Here is a 24,208-nt window from a genome sequence, read left to right as displayed (position 1 = left end):
ATGTAGGATTAAGTTATGTTTTAAGATTATTATTATACCGAGTAATGTAAAGGAAATGAGTTTTTATTATAACAAGCTTTTACCCGCGGCTGTGCGCGCGTAAACCATGGGCCTGGCAAGTGAATGGAAATTCCGGGATTTCGGAAATGATATTGTGGGAATTTCAAACAAGTACATCTTGAATTTCATTATGATTGCATCCCTTTTTCTCATAGTCTCACTTACTCAATCTTACCGTAGTTTGCAAAACAAATTTCAGAAACAAACGTACAGACGTACGGACATGTCTGAAGGTAAAAAATAAGACACGTGTAATTAAATTTAATGATTTTTATTTAGGCACTACACATGCGTAAGATCTAATATCACAGTATTCAGTCGTTTCGGCTGCTCTAGACCCAAACTCAGATTTTTTTAACCAAAAACTTATTTGCAAATAGAAGCTTACCTAACTTAGTTTATTTCAACTTACAGATACATCAACAGAAGAAAATAACTTAAATGGAAATAAGTTATTTTTACCAAGTTTTAATCTTGAATAGCCGGCTAAATACACTTTTTCTAATATTATTGGCAAATAATAAGAAAAGCTTATCATTAAAGCAGATATCACTCGTTTTGAAAGCTGTTGCAATTCAACCAATCACTGGGCTTTAAATTCTACCAATCACGTTTAGCCGTAGAGTGACATCTATCGATAAGTAATGAACGTTTAGACAATTCTTAGTATTAAGAACAACACAGTATAATATAGGTAATATTACAAAGAAAAAACTTTATTAAATCTTTTGAACGACTTAATTGTAATAAATTTGCTTTTTAAATACAGGGAAAGAAAATTACACTGGGGTAGGATATTTATTAACAGGAGCAAACAGTTCAGCAATTTTTAATAAAATAATTGTTTTTTTAGATTTTCCCTTTTTCATACAAATTAAATAGTATATAGTATTGTCAATGTACACCATCCTAGAGACAATTTGACGACGCCTGTCACGCTACAAACATCACAAATGTTTGCTTTACATTACCTTCTCAAATAAACTGTACCTGTACAGTCAAGTACAGAAATAAGTATCTATTCGAACGACTCAAAAATATGTTAAAGGCCTTATTGCGTAGAGTCTGTGTTATTTATTTTTGAAACTTTGAATAAGTACATATTTTTACACTTGACTGTACATTAGCAATGAAAAAAAAACTAATTATTTTTAAAAGTTGCTGCACTAATACACGGTCAGTTCGACGAGTGCGGTCTGTTTTAATTATTTGCTTCTGTTAAATAGGCCCAATGGATAAAAATATGTTTTCGTGTGAATATTGTTTTCCATACAATAACTTTGGCATCAGTCATTCAAGACCTTTACACCTTACGGTTATTCTGTAAACTTCACTTCATCGTCATTGAAACATTTGACACGGCAAAAAACCCAAAAAATATGTTTTGCTTGCTACTACAATGCTGTATATGAATAAATAAGTTTGAAGATTTACAAGATCCAAACGCGGAATAGGCAGGGTTTTTTTGTACAGTCAGCAGCAGAAGTAGATGAGCAATTGTGGTGCTCAGAATGATCTAAACACTCTTATTACCTTGGCAGTAGAGTCGTGTGTTGATCATTTTCAGCACCGCGACAGCACTACTTCAACTACTGACTGTACGTGACGTAAACTTAATGTTCCTAGCTTAGCTAATGACATGTTGCATTAACATTTTAATTTTAATTACCTACTGTTGTTTATTTTACAATTTCTATACTTTAACTTTTTTTAATTTTAACAAAGTATAAGCATACTAAATTTAATCAAATGAGTAATGCATATTGTTCAGCTTAAGCTGAGCTAGAAAAACGAATTAAACGTTAAGACTAAAATTATAGCTACCTATTTAAAATTTAGGTACCTGTCCTTTTATATAGTACTTAATATGATTGGGTAACTGGAACGAGGGCAATTTAAAAAAAGTAGTTCACTATACTCCTTGTATACTTTATCATCTTCAGCTCCTTGTCCCTTTAGTTTGGGGTATGCTCTTTTTGTTTTAAATCTGCCAAAATTACTCCCCCTTTTTTCAGTCCCACCATTTTATACATTACCTGACAAGAAAATATCAGAGTACAACAATAAAGAGTTGAAACGTGTGACATTCTTACAAAAAATTGCCATGTTTAAAAATACTACGACAAAATGTGACAGTTACAAAGAATGTGGCATCCACGTTTAATTTGTACTGTTTATTGCCGTATTCTTATCGACTCGGCTTAGTAATTAATACTTGCACATAGGCAAAAACATTTTTCAAAAAAGTTTGAAGTTTATACATTCATTATCTCAGCGTTTGAGTACGAATTAAGGCTTTTTCTGAAAACATTATCGTGCTAGCCGTCTTTAGCATTCGTCTCTTTCGCCCAAATGAAACTAGAAACAATTTAATGATTGAATTATTAAAAATATTAAATGACATGTCAAAATACATCATGATTGATAGGAAACTAATGAACAAAATGAATAATGGTATTTTTTTCTTCTGTGAAACCGTTCATTAGGCTTTTTTAGATCTTGCAACACTGCTTTAATTAGAATTGGGTTGATGTATAAAAAGCCTGCAAAATTCACAACATCTGAGAAAAAAATATTTTTTTATGTCAAATGCAAAATTAAGTGATATAATTTCCTTCGAAATGTTGAGCGTTAATAATCTTGAATCATGAAAAACTATTATTGAAAACTAAGCAATTGTCCATTATTATCTTCAAACATTATGTTTTTTGATACAAACATTACAAAAGTACTTACCTATTTTTTACTACAAAACCAAATTCAGTGCACATTCAGTCACTGGCCGCATATATCAATCGATTGCAAAATTTTGTACAACAAAACAGAATTTATGCTGTTGTTTTGAAATTTACCACTTGTTATGGACATTCTTCTACATCATTTCCAAAACATAAATAGAAACAATAAAGATGGGTATTCTCAATTTTATCCACAAGTAATCGAAGAGTTCAACCACATTATCGCTACTGATGTAATCAGTAATGTTATACGTGAGACCGTTGTCACTGTCATAATTATTAGCATCTGAAACATGGTCCTTCGAAAAATCTCTGCCGAATATCCCAAAGTTTAACAGTTTCTGAGCTTCGTTCAATTTGATGGAGACTTGAGAAGTCTTGTTGAAGGTTCTCTTGGTGAACTTGAACTGGTTGCTGGAGACAGTATCGGTGGAAATGATGACGGGGTACTGGGCCGAGTTGCGCAGTTTGAAATTACCGGTGATTCTGATCTCATCGAAGATAATGGTGGTGCTGTTGACTAACCTGATGATGAAAAGAAAATATTTTAATAAATTTATCACTAAAGTAAGCAGTGGGTCGTGGGTTCAAACCCCGGCTCGCACCTCGGAGTTTTTCGAAATTCACGTGCGGAATTACATTTGATATTTACCACGAGCTTTGCAGTGAAGGAAAAACATCGTGAGGAAACGAAGCAATTTAAAGGTGCGTGTGAAGTTCCCAATCCGCACTGGGTCTGCGTGGGAACTATGGCCCAAGCCCTCTTGTTCTGAGAGGAGGCCTGTGCCCAGCAGTGGGACGTATATAGGCTAGGATGGATGGATGGATCACTAAAGTAAATGATAAAGGTCGACGAATTACGGAATTTAAGAAACAATGCGTGAGGCACATTGCTAGAATAAATAAAAGCCGTTGGCATAATTGACTGGGGTTGTTTGTTGAGTGGTGGCTACATGCTGGAAGAAGCAGCGTGGGTAAGCCCTGCACAATGTGTGTGTGAAAATGACCCGGCGAAGGCCGCAAGAGACCAAATGCGGACAGCGCAGGACCTGACTTTGTAGATTTGTAGCGTTCTTTGGAGAAGTCTTTCAACATCATCATCACCGGAAAAGTCCCCTCTGAACAAAGGCCTCCCCGCAGCAGCAGGCTTGCCCGCATGCTCACGATGTCGTCAGTCCAGATGGACTGACGATAGTGGGAGGCCACGCTTCGTCTTTAAAGAAAGATACAAAATCCGCATCCGCTAGCATCATCATCGGCCAGAAGACTTCCACTGCTGATCAAAGACCTCCCCTTTCGAATGCCAATGATCGACAAGTCCCCACTTACATCTAAGTACCGCTAGCCCGCAATTCACACGATGTCGTCAGTCCATTGAGTCGCAAGCCGGCCAACGCTTCGTCTTCCGGTTCGTGATCGCTACTCGAGCACTTTTCTCCCTCTACGCTACCGTGTGTCCCTCTCTCTACTTACCCAACATCGCAGGTCCTCTTGTAGTTGCCCACGCACGGGAGTAGGGCACAGTTCTGTGTACCGATATTGTGTTGACCCCCGTAGTGTTGGATGCCTTCGAACGCTGCCAGCCCGTAGTTGACGGAGTTGGGAGAGCCTGAGAAATATAAATAAATATTTATCATGGGTCCTTGCAAAAAACCGGCGAAGTGCAGATTGGAGTGTTTTGGAGTGTTACTAGAGAGCCCTCTATAAAGGCAAAATGTACGCAGTGTGGGGTTATTTTAGATGGTAACTGACATAGGCAAACAGAGATAAGATCTTATTGGTATAAGAGCTACTTATATATCGCATTTCAATTTTCTAGGACAACCGGAAGTTCAGTCGTACAAACTGATTCACTTACCAAGGGAACCTTTTAATATTCAATTTCACTACGATTTTCTTGACAAAAGTACTTATGTTAACATGACATTATTAGCACAAAGGTTCTACCCTGGTACATGGTTCAACTTTATTCGACTGTACCCTGTAAGTTTTAATTTCCCGGCCAGTTTTAACGACTGAGTGTATTTACCATTTACTCTTTGTAGTGTGTGTGTGTGTGTGTGTGTGTTTTATCATTATTTCACACACAATTCACTTGACAACACAACATATACAAATGCGTACTTTTTACGATTAACACTTCTCCTAAGCTGTTGTTTTTTTATACAAATGATTGATCGATAATTACGAGTACTCCCTATCGATGTATCTATGAGGCCTATCGCATCAGCCAAGTGCGAGTCGGGCTCGCGCACTTATGGTCCCATTGTTATGCAAATAAATCATTCATTCATTCATTCATTCATTCATTAATTCATTAAGTAACGCCTGATTCAATAAATTAAATCATTCATTCATTGTTAAAATCGGGTTCTTTAATTTTTCGTCAAAAATATTTTCCCCAAATTCTTCCTTTCCTAACTGTTTCAAACCGACGGTTTTTTTTTTCAAAACTATAATAAGTAGGTACTTTAGGATTGTTATAAAACTAAAATATCCAATAGGGTTTACAGGATAGTCCTAAAATATATCCTAAATAGTTGACAGTTTCAGAAAAATATGAGACAGTTGGTAAATGAATGAATTATTTGAAAAATATTTTCAGCGAAAAGCCGGGATCCCTGAGGATCGATCAAAATCGCCAAAAATTAAATCGGATAGGTTAATTTAAATGAAATTTATTTCGGAAATCTCTGTAATAGTTCTAACGATTTCAGTGAAATTTGCTACATGGGGGGTTTTACATTGACATCTATGTATCTTACGGCACTAGACTGGCTGTTTGGAACAAAACGCGCGGCGCATCAATACAACCTCTGTCACGACGTCAACAAACTATAGTTTGACTATAGTAAACCGCGCTGTGAGTTAATTTTGTGCGCCATTTTGATGTAAGAAACATGCGTCGCCAGGGGAGCAGGGAGGGACGGCGCCCCCCCCCCTCCAGAGATTCTAAAAAAGTTTCCAAATGTAAAGCAACCAAACCAGTCCTAAGTCTTCGACTTGACTTGCTTGATCGATCATTCCTGTACGTCAAAACCGAAACTCGAATGAATTCACCAATTCCAATAAATACCTACAATTTACACTTTCTCATTCTCCATATCAACTTGCCCTTTAGCTTTAGCGTTTTTTTAGGTAATTTGGCGAAAAACTTTTTACACAAACAGCTGTAGGTACACCTAGCTATTTATTAGCCTAAACAAATACTGATTTGGCAGAAGTTCCAATCATTATTGTATAAATCACTTCATGTCACTTTTCTAATGATATTTGATATGTGAATTGAAATGTTGGATAACCTATAGAAGATAAAACATCGCGCGATTCTACGTCAATAGCAACGTTGTGAGGAAACCACTGGAAACATATAAATATTTAGCAGATAGCAGAGTTCCTAAAGATACGTGACATCGGTATATATATGCAATTTTGTATATAAACATTTGACATTAATGACGCAATTTATTGAATCAGGCGTTACTTTCCGGAGGTCCATATCAATGATGATGAAGGTCGCGGGTGAGCAAGGAAATTCTTTTAGTTGATTCCCCATTCCAGCCTATATTCGTCCCACTGCTGGGCACAGGCCTCCTCTCAGAACAAGAGGGCTTGGACCATAGTTCCCACGCGGGCCCAGTGCGGATTGGGAACTTCACACAAACCATTGAATTGCTTCGCAGATTTGTGCAGGTTTCCTCACAATGTTTTCCTTCACCGCAAAGCTCGTGGTAAATTTCAAATGTAATTCCGCACATGAATTTCGAAAAACTCAGAGGTGCGAGCCGGGGTTTGAACCCACGACCCTCTGCTTGAGAGGCGATAGGTCAAACCACTAGGCCACCGCGGCTTTTTTTAGTTGATTAATATGACGTATTTATACCTACTTATTATTACGGTGACCACAAGTTTAGTGTGATACAGCTACGTCTCTCAACTCCCAACAGATATATGATGAAGTAAAATCTCAAAATTACACCCGATAGCAAACAAGAAAATTTTGCTGTAAGTTTCGAGGATCCAAATTTGGTCAAATTGCAAAATTTCGGTTCAACTGCTGCTCTGGAGCTTCAATAGTTTACGCGTACGAAATCGCGTGTAAAGGCATTTTTTTGTATGAAAGAGGCAAACGAGCGCATGACCTGATGGGAAGCAATCACCGCCGCCCATGGACCGCAACACGAGGGGTATCACATGCTGCCCTTTGAAAAATTTATAGGCTCCTCTGTTAAAGATCCCTTAAACTGTATACCGCTCCGGAAATATGGCCTCAAGAAGATGATTTCTTAGTTTAGTCGTGCGTCGGAAAAAGTGGGAATTATTGAAACGGTTAAACTTATAGAAACACTCACCATCAGAAGTAGTCTTCACGTAGAATCGACAGCAGAAGTGACCGTGACACACAGTTTCTTGGACGCCTCGGCTGCTGGCAACCAGGTCGAGAGGCTTGATCGTGTACTGGCTCAGATCATCCGAGTACGAGGTCTTAATGGCGGTGGTTGGGTGTGCCATGGACACTGAAGGAGAAAGACTATTTTAGACCAGTGTTTCGTTAGTTTCTGTGAGGGATGCAGTTCAGAAATCACAGAAATCACATGCTTACAAATTCTTATAAAATATCTGCAGATTTCCATGTCTACAGATTCTAATGCCCAAGCACATTCCTACTGAGAGAAAAGTTGTACCAATCAGTGAGACTTATATAAGCTGAAGATGACGATATTTTGGTTCGTTTCAGTTCTTTCAGCATATACGAGGCTCATCTTCGTCTCTAAAGCAAGTTGACGAAAGTCGTCTTGATGAAGATTCTAAACAAGACAATACAATGACTCTTCATTGTAGGTACCCTGTATAACAGTTAAGTATACATTGAAGATCAGCCAAGCAATAGGTTTACCTTCTCCGTCTTTCTTAAGTTCAGCAAGAACGACATCAGCATCACTGCCGCTGCGGCCTGCCTTGCCAGCGAACACTCCTGACGTGGAGACCAGGTTCGCGCCGGTGGTGTAAGCCCAGGTTGTAAAGAATTGAGGAGCTGGAGACAAGGTGAATGATATTGTTATGTGAATCTTCACACGGATAAGGTCGCAAACTAAAGCTTGCACGGTAAAGACTCGACTTTAAGAACTGTTTCGAATCACAAAATCCGGCTCCACTATCGGAACCTACTCCGCTTTTCGACCCTTCGACTCCTTTGAATCTGAAGGTGGATACTTAAGATATTTATTTCAAATTTTGACAGTGCATAAATATGTAAATTTTCCACTAAAAATAAGTAAGACACTTTTACAAAAGCTTCTTAATAAATTTTAAAGGCTGCAAGTAAGTGTAAGCATTTAGGATACGTGACTGTGGCGGGAAGTGGTGCGTAAATAACTCCTTGGAGTGTATGTATTCAATAGAGCCAATAAAGGATTGTAAGCTTGTGTATAAAACCATTTTTTTTAATTGCATTTTTCAGAAGCAATGTAAAGCTTCACGATAAAGATTCGACTTCAAATAGTGTTTTGAATTAAATCCGGCTCCGCGATCGGAACGGACTCCGCTTGTCGTTTTCTATTTTGGGGTTATCGCTTTACCAATGAACCTAAGTGGTCCCTATTTCCTTTTGGATAGTACATCTACAAGATGGACGGATAACCTGGTTAACGCTGCGGGCTTTCTGTCAATGCAGGCAGCTTCCAACCGAAGGTACTAGAGACTCATGCGGGAGGCCTGTGTCCAACAGTGGACGTCCTACGTAAGGCTATCATCACTATGTCGAGAATGACTTACGAGCTAGCACAGGTATCTCGCTCCTCCAGTTCCCAGTCAGCACGAAGTTCCTGACATCCTTGAGCTCTTCCAGATTCTGGAGCACCAGGTCTTCCGGCATCAGCACTCCGAAGGTCACGCCAAAATCCGTGATGAAGCTGCCGATCTCTGTCGCAGTGACGTTGCATTTGGCGGCGGAGTCTTGGGGTTTCCTATACCTGATGATGGAAGGACACCAGTTTTTATGCGACTATTGTGAGGTAGGGTAGAAAGAATAATGCGCGAAATATATAATGATTATTTGTTATAAAATCTTTTTCGGTAAAACTTTTAATTAGGTGAACTCTTTTTTGATCGATAATCTGATTGGTTTAGATTTATAAACATTTATCTTTTAATAATTTTGCTAAGTTTTGAATTTCTGGGCAAATTGAATCGTATTAAATAGCCACTATGAATTTTGTCCATTATTATTTTCAAACTTTATTATTATAATCTGATATGTCGTTTATGTAGTGGAGGAAACTGAATTGCGTACCAGGGTGGATTTATTTACTTAAGTACCTATAATAAATTTTGCTACGATTTCTTTAGCAGATCTATGGAATGTCAGTCTGATATTAACCCTGGTACTGGTACGTACGTTATACAGTTTTCTTTGAATTCTTGAACCACTTCCATGTGAAAGCTAAATTTAAATCTGTATCCTTCTTACGAGGATAAATAAAATTTATATGACTGTATACCTAGTGCCATCCACGAAGACGCGTGATTTTGTCATTTGGGATTTTGTGAATGACTCTACCTATATTAATAAAATTGAGTTTAAATCTTACACAGAAATGATGGTTCCTTGTCTGTTGAAGACCAGGTTGCTCCGGATCAGCTCAGTCTTTTCCTGGCACCGGATCTTCTCGATCAGGTGTGAGACGACGTAAATACTGTATTCCTTCGCTGCCGCTGATATGGTCTTCACAATCTGTGACAAACATACAATTATTGAATTATACTACTATTTGTTTTTATTTATTTGACAAAAACATAAAATACAAATACATAAGGCCTTATCCAGGGTTGGAAAAATACTCGATATCTGTTTTGTTGTAAAATACAAAGGCTACATATTGTCTATACTACGTTTTTAGGGTTCCGGAGAAAAAATGGCAAAAACGGAACCCTTATAGTTTCGCCATGTCTGTCTGTCTGTCTGTCTGTCTGTCCGTCCGTCCGCTTTGCTCAGGGACTATCAATGCTAGAAAGCTGTAATTTTGCACGAATTGTATGTAATCTATGCCGACAAAATGGTACAATCACAATTTCAAAAAAAAATTTTTTTAGTGTACCTTCCATAGACGTTAAGCGGGGGTGATTTTTTTTCTCATCCAACCTTATACTGTGGGGTATTGTCGGATAGGTTTTTTAAAATCATTAGTGGGTTGCTAAAACTATTTTTGATTCAGTGATTTGTTTGCAAAATATTCAACTTTAAAGTAAAAATTTTCATTAACCCCCCCTCTAAAATCTAAACCGGTGGGTGGAAAAATTTGAAAAAATTCAGAATGGTAGTAAGTATATCAAGCTTTCAATGAAAACTATAACGGCTAAGTTTACTTGAGAATTATTAGTAGTTTAAGAGTAAATAGCAGCCTAAGGTATAAAATATACCTAAGCTTGGATGACTCCGTATAAAATACGAAATCCTTAGAAAAATATTACTTATTTTTTTCGTAATTTATTTATTTTATTTACTTATTTATTTATGTAATAATGGCTACGGAACCCTATTTTGAGCGTGTCCGATACGCTTTTGGCCGGTTTTTAGCATTATAAAGAAGGTAAGCGATCTTAACGTGTTTTTTTTTATGGTATAGGGGGCAAAGGAGCAGGCGGATCGCCTGATGATAAGCGATTACTGTCGCCCATAGACACCTGCAACACCAGAAGAGTCACAAGTGCGTTGCCGGCCTTGAACGTAGGAGTACGCTCTTTTCTTGAAAACTTGAAGGTCATATCGGTCCGGGAATACTGCAGGCGATAGTTCATCAGTTCGTTTTGCGACTACCTAGATACACACCCAACTATAAACTTAAAGGGTAAACTAAGTAGTTATAAACGGCCCTAACAATCACAGTTCACAGCCCTAACCAACCATTTCTTTCTACTTAAATACTCATTATAATGTGACACTCAGATATAACTGTCTTGCACGTGTAAATTGCTATGCCCAATAATTACGTGATTGTAAAGATCCATAACATAACTTCGGAGAATGTTACAAAATGATAAGTCACTGACTCTCAATGACAATGATAAGATGTCACGCGATGATAAGTTCACAAAAATAGAGTGAGAGGGCCTCTGATGACCTCCGACATTGGTAATCGCGTTATAATAAACAAAAGTTATCTTTGGCCCCCCGTGAAATACAAAACAAATACAAATACAATGATACAAAACAGAACATATCTATCAGACTTCAGGCTGAGCCTGTATCTTGGAATACTTTTAGCAGTCGTACAAGGTAACAGAAAATGATTACCTAGATCCTAGATTAGATTAGATTAGGTATTTATTATTTATACAGTGGGGATAATATCAAAACCGGCCAAGAACGTGTCGGACACGCCCAAAATAGGGTTCCGTAGTCATTACGAAAAAATTAAGTAATATTTTTCTAATGATTTCGTATTTTATACAAAATCTTCCAAGTTTAGTTATATTTTATACCTTAGGCTGCTATTTACTCATAAACTACTAATAATTCTCAAGAAAACTTAGCCGTTATAGTTTTCATTGTAAGTTTGATATACTTACTACCATCCTGAATTTTTTCAAATTTTTCCACCCACCAGTTTAGATTTTAGAGGGGGGGACGCTCGATTTTAATGAAAATTTGCACTTTAAAGTTGAATATTTCGCAAATAAATCACTGAATCGAAAAGTTGTCTTAGCAAACCCCTAATAGTTTTAAAATACCTATCCAACAATACTCCACACTTTAGGGTTGGTTGAGAATAAAAAAATCACCCCCACTTTACGTCTATGGGAGGTACCCTAAAAAAATTTTTTTTAATTTTTGATTGTACCATTTTGTCGGAATAGTTTACATATATATTCGTGCAAAATTACAGCTTTCTAGCATTGATAGTCCCTGTGCAAAGCCGCGGACGGACAGACGGACAGACAGACATGGCGAAAATATAAGGGTGCCGTTTTTGCTATTTTGGCTCCGGAACACTAAAAACGGAGACTATAGGTCACCGGTAATTGGATTATCATGGTCCCACTTAATTAAAATCAAAACTTAACTTTTGTTTTTTTTTTTATAACAAACTTAATCGTAAATTAAATGTACGCCATCCTAGAGCCCAACTGACAGCGCCTGTCACGCTAAAAATATCAAACATTTTGCTTTACATTGCTTTTTCGAATAAACTTTCAAGAGTACAGTCAAGGGCAAAGATATCGACACGGCCAAAGTTGCAAAAATATGTATACACGACTTTATGCACATAACATTAAGGCCGTGTAAAGTACCTAATAAAAAAAAACTATATGTAAATTATTTTTAAAAGTCGCTGAACTAATGTTGTTCAGTTTGACGAGTATGATCTATGTTTTAATAATTTGCTAGTGTTACAGGCCACACCCGGTAGATGCGAAAGTTTGTGAGTGCATGCAACTCTGTGGTTGGTACTTCTCCACTTTATGTTACTCGTACTTGACGGAGTTCTAGACTCCTACACTTATTTTCTTTTTTAGTTTTTATTTACCCTTATTAACAGAGTGCACCACAATGCACATGATTCAAGACCACCTGTTGTATTTTTTTTTTTGTAGAATTTTTAAAACTACAATCTAACGACGAGGTTAGAATCATGGACTTTTTCAATTTCGTCAATTTAAGGGTTAAAAGTTTTTCAAAGCAGTCGGGTTTTTTGATTTTTCAAACTAATTATTGAACTCACCGTGTCATAGTTATCAGGTTCCGTGGAAGACTTTGATATTTCCGACATGCTAGGTGGAGGCAGCACCAGAATATCTACGTTCTGAAACAAAACATATTGTTGTGTAAAACACTTAAATAACACACATTTAAGTACTACAATCGTATAGCTTCATTAAGTTTCGACGTCCTTATTAATATAGATACTTGAGTAACTCAGGTATTAATAGTCGATATCCGACATGTTTCGAACCAATCCGTGGTTCGTTTTCAAGCTGAGGTCGAACGGAAACCACGCTATCAACACATGAGTGACTCGTGTATATATTTTAATAATTATGTCCGTGTCTAATGACATGATAAATAATAAACTAAAATAAATTTTCTTTGCTCACTCGCGACCTTAACAACACCTTAAGAAACAAACAAGCTGAGATATGTGGTGCATAGGAAAGATTCGTGTCTGTACTCCTGTCGAGTGGTGGTCTAGCGGTATAGCATGCATGCAGGTCGTCGGTATCTAAAATTACCAATAGGTTTTGTAACCTTGTCAAGACCTAGGCAATACAAGTTACGAACAATAAACAAGTTATCAAATCGTAAAACCACAAGAAATCGGAGAAGTCATTTTATATATAAAATTTTAATAGCAGAACTGGTAATAGTAAAGTAGTACTGCAGCATTGCCATTCAAACTAAAAAAAATCAGCTGTTAGTCGAACTCACACGCCGAGGGTTCTTTAACACGGGAAATTTATCATATTATTTTAAGACCATACATTTCTTTTTTGTAACCTTTTATTTAACTTGCCAATTTTAATTTTGGACATCGATCAACATGAACTTACAGTAGCCAGATAGGGCTCAAATTAGGCAGATTTATACTCGTACATATACATACCTAACATATAGAATAGATGTATGGCAAGGCAATGCAAGTAAAGTCAGCAAAAAAAGCTGGAAAACCCCCGACTTTGTCACTTCAAAGTTCAAAATCTTAAAAACGACTGAACCGATTTTGGTAAAACATGTCTAAGAACCTTCGCTAGAAAACCTGCTTTCAAGTAAACAAAGGTGCCACAGACAGACAGCAACACAGACACACATAGCGGTCAAACTTATAACAGCCCTCTTTCTGCGTCAGGGGTTAAAAAACGCATATGATAAATGTTATTAACAGAAATTATTATTAGTTTATCACTCAAAGAAAGCCCTAGAAGTCAAAGTCAAAATATCTTTATTTAATTTAGGCTAAAACAATTATGAATGTCAAAAAAAAATCTACCACCGGTTCGGAAAAACCTCTGTTGAGAAGAATCCGGCAAGAAACTCAACGAGGTATATTTTTTTAAACAGATTTATAATATTATTAAATGAAAAGTCTACAATTTGCGGAAAATATCCGCTATTAACTATACAATAATATTTTATATTTAGTTATAGATATATTATTAATGTTTTATATATGTGTTATATATTTATTGTATATAGTTAGGTATTTGAGATTTACATATGCATTTATATTTATTCAAATGTTTTGCTCTATTTGTCGCTCCTTGTTTTTTTGATTGCTACTCTACCACTCAAAGGTTGACTGGCAGAGATCCCTGCAGGGATAAGTCCGCCTTTAAACAAACAAACAATACTATATCTAGTTATTATCTATTTAATAATATTATTTTACTCGCGATTATCTTGCTGGAAATAAAAACAAGGCTTGAACTTTGACTTTGATCTGTTATTAGCGAGGTTAAAAATAGTATGGTGTTATGTTAATGACGCTCAACACTTGTTTTTACCGCGACTGCAGTTACAGAGGCCTGTTGTCTAAACGTTAGACATTGTAATGAGGGCTGTCGCGTATGAATTCGCCGCTAGAGGCGCTAGTGTAGCGGGAGTCCGAAATGTCAAATCTCATCGTTTTTGGGGTGAGCTACGCGGGTTTATTTATAATTAGAATAGTTTTGTGAATATTTTGCAATATCTGAAATTAATTATGGCAAATATGCGTTCCGGGGCAATGAATGTCTGTGTTTTGAGACAGTTTTGTCTTTCGGAAACTTTTCTCCTCCCTTTTTTCCGAACAAAACGGGACTACGCAACACTGTGGTTGCTCGATATTTTTATGGTACAGTTTTAAGGTGTATTAAATATGATTTTAATCTAAACTTTGTTTTCACGCCCGTAATAACAGACTTTGAAAGCCACACTTTTAAAACTCACGCAACAGTGGTGCCATCTAGAAAGACAAAAAACGATAGCCCTCATTGAGTTAAGTACTCGTAGATACTCGTGGACCTAGTCTTTGGATCTAGTCTTTTTGTGGACGCGTACTCGCAAGACTCAGTCCGCGTTTTGCCTAGTACGTCTCACCTCTACGCGCTAATACTACACAACGTATTAAGCCGAGTTTAGACTTGCAAGAAAAATCGTGCAAGTTGCATTACATTGCGGCGCTCGATTGACCACTACAAACTCGGTGGCTTTACGGCCTCGCAATGTAATGCAACTTACACGATTTTTCTTGCAAATCTAAACTCGTATTTAGAACGCCATGTGATAATGAACGACAGCGTGCTTGTATCTGATAATCTACTTACCTAATTACCAAACATTTGCTGTACCGCGTCAGACAATGTTCGGTAATTAGATTATCTGATGCAAATTGATGTGCGTCAAACGCATTGCGCCTAACGAACAACCGAACGCTTTAAAGTCGCAGGAAAGAAATAGTAAAATAAATAAAATTATGTTACTCACAGATTTAGCTGCGTCTCTGATGGTCGGCGCGTACGCATCGATACTGGCAGTGTCCCGGGTGACTACCCCGGCCTTGTAAGTGTCCTGGAACAAAAATATAGCCTCTTTATTCCTGACTTTAGGAATATGCGGACATTTTATTTATTTACCGTAAGCTGCTTCAACTTTGCCCTCTGGCCCCAATATTGCCTGATTTGATTTAGAGTTGATAATGATAACTTAGCACCCGTATAGGTTTTTTAAATTTGTATCTATAAGTACGGGAATTATTATTGCGGAGATAAAAGTTTAAAATCCTTCTTATGTGGGTGATTAGTTATCATTAACGACTCTAAATCAAATCAGGCAATGTTGGGGCCAGAGGGCAAAGTTGAAGGTGTTTACGGTATTCAAATATAAGTATATTTATTGTTAGCGAATTAGGTCGTTGTAAGTGGCAATGGGCAGGCCATATACCACGGAGAACAGATGGCCGTTGGGGCCGAAAAGTTCTCAAGTGAAGACCACAAATCAGCAAGCGCACCAACCACCAACGAGATGGACGGATGACCTGGTTAAAGATACGGGTTCACGGTGGATGCAGGCCGCTCCAACTGGAACTGGAGGTCTATGGGGAAGGCCTATGTCCAACAGTGGGCTGGATGGTATATACCAATGGCTGATATGATAATGATATTTATTGTTTGACAAACCGAGTTGCAGGTAAGCTTAAAAGTTTTGCAGGTGTTGCAGGTGTCCAAGGGCGGTGGTGATCTCTTACCATCAGGAGAACCACTTGATCGTTTGCCATACAGTCGAATAAAAAAAATGACGTGTATATAATAAATAATAATAATGGTGATGGTAATGATAATGATAGGTATTAATAATACCTTTTTTTTTATTCGACTGGATGGCAAACGAGCAAGTGGGTCTGCTGATGGTAAGAGATCACCACCGCACATAAACATCTGCAACACCAGGGGTATTGCAGATGCGTTGCCAACCTAGAGGCCTAAAATAGGATACCTCAAGTGCCAGTAATTTCACCGGCTGTCTTACTCTCCACGCCGAAACAAAACAGTGCAAGCAGTGCAGCAATGTTTCCAGATAATGGTCCATAAAGTAGTTAATGTATGGGCTTAATATATATTAGTAATAATAGTATTATACATATATGTGTTTGTTTATAATGTCTAATCTCCTTAAATTATTTTATGTTATTAGGTAAATAAGAATAAGATGGTTTATTAGCTGATAAAATAGATACACATACAGGAACACTGACTTAATTAATATACCTACACTAAATCCATGTCTATCCTACCAGCCAAAATGGCCGCCACTCAGCTATGTGTCACGAAAAGATCTGAAGATGATTATGCGACGCTGATTATAATACTAGTTGATTGATACTAGTCATCATCCATCATCCCAGCCTATATACGTCCCACTGCTGGGCACAGGCCTCCTCTCAGAACAAGAGGGCTTGGGCCATAGTTCCCACGCGGGCCCAGTGCGGATTGGGAACTTCACACGCACCATTGAATTGCTTCGCAGGTTTGTGCAGGTTTCCTCACGATGTTTTCCTTCACCGCAAAGCTCGTGGTAAATTTCAAATGTAATTCCGCAAATGAATTTCGAAAAACTCAGAGGTGCGAGCCGGGGTTTGAACCCACGACCCTCTGTTTGAGAGGCGATAGGTCAAACCACTAGGCCACCACGATACTAGTAATCCGGATCAAAATAGTACTTAGTTTATTTAAAAATATCGATTTACAAATTGACATGAGTTATTTTCTGTGCTGTCAAAATGTTATTTATTACGCTATTGGTTTTGTATTGGTAAGGCAAAGACGAGCGGAGGGGGAAGGAGACGTGTTGGGGTCGACCAATCATATTAGTGGTATCGACTAGTGATGTAACGAATATTCGCATTCGCATTCGCGAATATTCGCATATTTTTGCATATTCGCATTCGCAAAATTTCTGCGAATGTTTTGCGAATATGAATTTCAGAAAAAAAAATACAATTATTAAATAATAGTAGGTAGGTTATTAAAATCAAAATACATTCATTTCTTATGTTTTTTATACAAAAGAAATCACAACCTTGTAATCACATTATCAGTATTCACTTAATCATTTGGTATTAAGTACTTATTTATTTACTTCGCGACGCGTTCGTATAAACTCGGTAATTCTCGGAATAAAATACAAACGGAACGCACTTCGTTCGAACGAGACTGCCATAGACAATTTGGCGCCAGAACGATAAACTGAATATTCGCATTCGCGAATGTTGGTAGCATTCGTTACATCACTAGTATCGACATCTCGTCTCTGCCTCATTATCATCAGACGTGGAGGGATTGGTCGATTCCTACACGTCTCCTCTCCGCTCCGCTCGCCTCCGCCTCAGTGTAGCCGCAGCCTTATACTGACTGTAACGTCACTCAATCAACTCAATTGCCTGGTTATTATTTCAAAGCAATTAAAAAATGATTTTTCGCAGTGTATTGAAAATTAATCAGGTTATTCTGTTTAAAATTAAACAAGTTTTGAAAAATCAATTAACTGATTTGCAAGTTTTGTTTTTAACGCTACTTTCAGTGTAATGTACCTAATTTATTTATTTTTTCTTGCGAAGACGGAGCCTGCCCTCTTTCCAAACTTTGTTTATTTCATACAACTATTAGTTTAAAAAAATGATGATAGTATAGTTAGTATATCATGGAAAACTATAAATGCTGGGTTTGCTTGAGATAGCCTAGATAAGGTATAAAATATATTTTTTCTAGTCTCAGGAACTCTTCGAAGTTCATGTAGTGAAAATATATTAGATATTTACCACGAGGGGACCATCAAGCTTTAGTCCAATCCCTCTCGGTCTGTAAGAAGGCCTGTGCCCAGCAGCCGGAAGTATATAGACCGTAGGCCAGAGATGAAATCAATTACTTAAGTATGTCGTAAGATCCTTACATTGATCGTAGGTACCTATGTTATTACAAAGAACTGTTCATCTAAAAGATTATCTCTGGGAGCAATAATTATCGCTCATACTGATTTATGCAATCGCCATTGTGTTTTTTACCCGACAGCCCGAAAGAGGGTTATGTTTTCATGATGGAAAATCACATTTGATATTCTGATTTAAAGAACTGACGAATTATTTGACTAACTACATAGGTGAATATAAAAAATTATATCTCACTAGAAAGTTTGTAAGCCTGTTTGTTTCCCACACTTAATGCGTGAGTAAAATCGAGTAGAACCTATACTATACCTATATGTACACTACCTACTTCTAACTATTAAGTTGGTTCAAATGTTTTTCAAGTGCTTCCCTGATTATTATACTCATACTCATAATTATACTCATAATTATACTCTTTTATTGGTAATATCATTATTACATGTCATTTTGTTAAATAGTCTAATATATTCTAAGAACTAATTAATTAAATAATTTCAGTAAATAATAGCCGTTGGCTGAAATTTAAGGAAAATCTCTATGTATATACTTGTTTTCTCTGTACTGTTTACTGTATTGGTGTGCAATAAAGAGTTATTGTATTGTATTGTAAGGAACTCATCAAAAGTGTAGAATACAGGGAGTTTATATTATACAGGGTGGCCCATTTATATCGGTCAGTATGTGAAAGTCTGAAACTATACGACATACGACAATTTCTTCTTAGGAACCATGACATCGATTTTAATAACAAGAAAAACTGCATTCATGCATTTAAAGCTGTACTCAGCTCGGAAATCGAACCCGTTGTTTCGAAAAAAAAACTTACACTATTTCTTTTTAGATATCGATTGTGTACGTCTTAAGAAGTAAATGTGTCCATGAAACATTATGTCTAAAATGAATAAAATGCATTGTTTTCACATACCTACTTTAATTTATTTTAGTAGGTGTCCGAAGTTTTTTTTTTCAAAACAACCGGGTTCAATTCCCGAGCTGAGTACAGGTTTTTTTTAAATGCATGAATGCAGTTTTTCTTGTAATTAAAATCGATGTCATGGTTTCTAAGAAGAAATTTTCGTATGTCGTATAGTTTCAGACTTTCCCATACTGACCGATATAAATAGGCCATCCTGTATATACCATAATAGATACCTAGTTTACCATAAGGTTAGTAGGTAGGTACAGTAAAGGAAAGGGTCTCTCGTTTATAAAAATTGGTGATATTTGCGATTCAATACAATTCGTTGGAGCTATTTAAAAATAAATACACACTTAACAAAAGTAACAACAATAGTTTATTAATTTGTTCTGAACAGTGGGGGTAAGAACAGTGTTAGGTAGGTAGGTACTGGCCAAAATGCACAGCAAAATATTAACGAGTCCAATTAAATTTACCTTAACGGTAAAATATTTTCTAACAAATTGTTATACCTACTTAAAGTTATCAAAGAATTACTTTAAAAAAATGCGAAAAAGACCATACATTTTTTATGATTTTCATCAACCATAATACAAAATAATGAAACCTTTTTAATCCTTTGTAAACAAAGAATTAAATACAACAAAACAAAATTATAACTACCAACTCAAACAGACACAAAAGAACAAAAACCGTGTACCTACGTGACTTAGCATGCGTTCACCTTTCCCCACCATCGTTTACAGGTCTTTCTTATCACCAACCGTGCTCCCAATCGGAGCTCAATGTATAATTGTTTCCTTACAAAGAAGGAATTAGGAACCCTTTATGTCCATTATGTATTGAGCTTCTATTTATATGCAGCTAGTCGTAACAGAGTAAAAAATAAAGACCAAACCAATGAGTGACATTTCTTCTATGCCGTGTTGTTTTTGACTTTCGTTAACTTTAAGGGGACAATTTTACAGGTCAAATGAAGTTTAAAAGATAATCAAGAGTTAAGATAATTCATTATTCGCAGTAAAACAATTATCTAATATGTGACGATTATTCAAAGTCCATAACTAATCTGTTTTTAATTCACACATATTTACCTACAGCAAAAGAAAGTTAGACATGTGGTTTTTTTTTATGTCTCTCTTATGTTAAATCAGTGTCACTTAACAGTTTGTCAAGTGTGTTTGTTTAACTATTATGACTGTAAAGCTATATATGCACGAAAAAAAAATTATACTCAAAATTTTTTTTTTAATTTCATGAAAAAGTTAACTGTCAGGTTAGGTACCTATAATATATCAATGATCAGCGCTGTCTACCTGCCGAACCAAAAAAATTAACACGGTGTATATTGTCGTTTGAGTGCAGCTTTACTTATAACGGAATAGATGCATGCAGCAAAGGCGTGATACGGTCACTAGCCTAAGTATTATCAAGGTTTTTGTATTTATACAGTAAATTTCCGTTAGTTTCTTTACTTTTCATTTATAGTTGTTTACCGGTTTGCATATTTATTTAATTAATTAGTGGTCTAAATCTATAATAAAAAAAAAACGCCGAGGTAATTAAAAAAAAATATATAGTAAGGTACCCAAAACAAAATTTTGCCATTTTCAAATAGTAATTTCATTGTTTTGAATTCAAAGGACCATGAGGTCTTTTGAGATTATTAACTAATAAATGTTAGATTAACTAGTATAAAATTACGCATAAATTAATTATGAGTACTTACTAGAAATTTAAAAAAATACCTATACGTACCTACATACTTACACAATATTTATGTGCCCATAAAAAAAATTGTTGCCTGGAATAGTGCGGGAGTATACATCATTTAAAAATTACGAATATTTTTATTTTTATTTTTCAAAACTTCACTACAACCACAGAATAGATAATAGTACAACTAGATACACGTGTACATATTAGAATCGAATATGTACACGTGTGTCTAGTTATCTGATAAAAAAACACCACATTCAAAGTAAGGCCCTTATTATAAATGTATATTGATCAACAACAGAATTCCAGACTCAATCAAGCAGCAGCCCGCTGATCATTTGTTCAAAAAATTAAAGGCCTTACTAATAGAGAAAGGTTACTACTCGGTGGATAATTTCTTAAATGACGAGACTATTATAAATTACAATGTTTGAATAACTAGAGTAGCAACATAATCTTTAATGTAATATTCTATACTTATAATTGTCCGAATCCTTGATTGGCATGCTCATTGACATTGTTTTATCGATTTAATTAGTTTTACTAATTGTTTTGATTTTGGGTGTGGGCCGTTATAGGTAGTCGTTCACGATGATGCGTGCCGTGGTTCTAATTACAATGTAATTAATGACTAATTTTGACAAAATCACGCGTCTTCGTGGATGGCACTAGGTATATACGATCTACTTGCATTGTTGTATGCCCTGACAGGGCGTCATAGATTTACTTGTAATAATATTGTAACACATGTAACATGACATTACAATGAATAAATGAATAAATTTCTAAAAGTACTTATTCACACAAAATCGTGTATTTATGTATTTCTTTTTAGTTTTATTTCTTTGCGGTTTATTGTTTTTTTTTTTTTTGATTTTTTTGTATATGTGTGTCTTTGTGAATGTGAATAAATGTCTTCTTTCTTTCATTCTTTATTTAAATAAAAAAACCTACCCACAATTTTTAAAAATATGTGTGTACCTAGTTAGGTATCTAAATGGATTTCGGTACATAATTTTTAACAATTAAAATTACATGCCAAATAACTAAAAAGGTTTAGAAAAGTATTAAAATAACTTACTTTTTAACTTAATTTACTGTGGCAAGTAGGTACATTTATTGAAATATCTGTAGTATTTAATTGAATTCATACAGATATTTTTGTTAAAAAAACAATATGTAAACACTTAGGCATGATTTTTTTTATTACAATAGTATTTAAAATGCGGTAGGTACTTACTGTGGTAGACATAGTCAAGCCTACATAAAGGCACAACACCACTATATTTACTAACACCTTCATTTTTCACAAAATAATAAATACACGTCTACCCAAACCGAGACTTAGCAAAGAAGTGTTTCAAAAAAACGTAAATACAATAAACTGCAGCAAACCACCCACATTATGTGTAAATTCTGATAACGCAATACAAAATAGCTCTTACAACATTACAAATAAAGTACGTGTCCGGACGCTTTACACGCAAGATAAGTTTGTGCAGTGATTACGGCCAGTATCAACAAAGCAGTGTAAAAATACAAAGCTGTATTTGCTGTTGGTAGCGGCGCCACTGTCTAACGATTGACGAAAGTTGATATGCAATTCAGTTAGTTCCAAACTTTACCACGCGATTAATTAAGTTTGTACAGCTAAGAACAAAAAAAATAAAAAAAAAAAAATGTTTTTGTTTCATTCATTATTAATACAAGCTTTTTGGCAGACGTACTTTTTGTTGACTCATGACTGTACGTGCATTGTCATCCAAATTACATTTCCGTACCGAATTCCAAGTCGATGCCATAAACCGTTGAAGAATTCCGCCCTGCAGAGACGATCAATGCCGGACTACCAGGATGTCACTACCAGATTATTGTATGGTCACGAAATTTACATAATAATACCAAATTTCAAGTCAATCTGACTACTGAAAGTTGGTCAAATTTAACTTGCGAGATTTTACTACAGACTGACAGACAACGGGACAGGTGAAACTAATAAATAAGTTTGTAACAAGCTTTTATTTATATAAAAAAATATTAATAATGAATATTAGGTACGGTCAGCATTAAAAGTAGCTGCATACTTTTGTACTTTGTCGTTTTAAAGCAACGTACCTACCCCTTAAATTGACAAAAATTGAATAAAGTTCATGATTCAACCCTCGTCGCTACCTTATAGTCCAAAAAATTCTAGATTCAAAATAATACAAAAAGATAGTCTTGAATCATGTCCGCTGTGGTGGACCTCGGCATTCCTAAGCAGACCTAGTCATCCCTGAAAACTCCTCGACATTCCTAAGCAGACCTCGTCGTCCCTGAAAACTCCTTGGTACACCTAAGCAGACCTCAGCCTCCCTGATAACTCCTCGGTATTCCTAAGCAGACCTCATCATCCCTGAAAACTCCTCGGCATTCCTAAGCAGACCTCATCACCCCTGAAAACTCCTCGGCATTCCTAAGCAGACCTCATCATCCTTGAAAACTCCTTGGCATTCCTAAGCAGACCTCGGCATCCCTGAAAACTCCTCGGCATTCCTAAGCAGACCTCGCCATCTCTGAAAACTCTTCGGCATTCCTAATCAGACCTCGGCATCCCTGAGAACTCCTCGGTAATTATGCCATCAGTCCGCGCGTAGGTATGCCGAAGGATTCCTAGCCATGCCGAGCCGATAGTGGGCGCCGGGCCTTATCGTCATAATAATGTATTGCTTACGTGATGAAACTCAAGTTCGTACGAGTATATAAAGTAATATGTCGTTTAAGTAATCCATGAATTACCATAATACGCGCGCAACTAAGTATTTATTACAATGGCAAAAAGGAGCGTTCGAGAGAACTGGGTCCTTACAAACTCTACTACGGCTTATACTTAAATAGGTTTAATTTTTGTTGAATTTTTTTTGTAAGGGGGAAAACGGAATTTGTTGTGCAGCTATCAAAACCCATTTTTTGATGAACGCGTGGACACCTCTGCTGGGCATAGGCCTCTCTTATAGACCTCCAGTTGCTTCGGTTAGAAGCGGTCTGCATTCACCATGAAACCGCGGCTTTAACCAGGTCATCCGTCCATCTCGTTGGTCCTATCAACGCCGCGCTTCCATTCCATTCGCTTCCGCGGTCTCCTTTCGAGAAATTTTCGGCCCCAACAGTCATCTGTTCTCCGTGCTATATGGCCTTGCCCATGTGAACGTGCAACGCGTGGAGGTGTCAAGCTGAAATCAATAGCAAATACTCAAATCTTCTACCTGTTGAAGCTGTGAAAATATTTAAGTTCTATGTCAACGCAATCAAAAAAAAATATGTACTTAGATATTTATCCTAAAAGCAACCCGTGAAAGTCAAACGTTATATATGAG

General features: G+C 36.5%; 1 protein-coding gene across 1 annotated transcript; it reads right to left on the bottom strand.

Moving 5' to 3' along the window:
- Positions 1-315: 315 nt before the first annotated feature.
- Positions 316-22,215, bottom strand: LOC141440160 (vanin-like protein 1). The gene is made up of 9 exons (XM_074104623.1): positions 22,093-22,215; positions 15,259-15,342; positions 12,521-12,601; positions 9,389-9,531; positions 8,574-8,770; positions 7,696-7,833; positions 7,151-7,315; positions 4,272-4,407; positions 316-3,323 (listed from the first exon to the last, which is right to left on the bottom strand). The coding sequence occupies exons 1-9, from the start codon at positions 22,153-22,155 to the stop codon at positions 2,933-2,935; spliced, it is 1,398 nt and encodes a 465-aa protein (XP_073960724.1). The 5' UTR covers positions 22,156-22,215; the 3' UTR covers positions 316-2,932.
- Between the last annotated feature and the right edge of the window lie 1,993 nt (positions 22,216-24,208).

Source organism: Choristoneura fumiferana, chromosome 22 (assembly GCF_025370935.1).
Source record: "Choristoneura fumiferana chromosome 22, NRCan_CFum_1, whole genome shotgun sequence".
NCBI classification, from domain to species: Eukaryota; Metazoa; Arthropoda; class Insecta; order Lepidoptera; family Tortricidae; genus Choristoneura; species Choristoneura fumiferana.
This window is presented reverse-complemented; position numbering and strand designations above follow the sequence as displayed.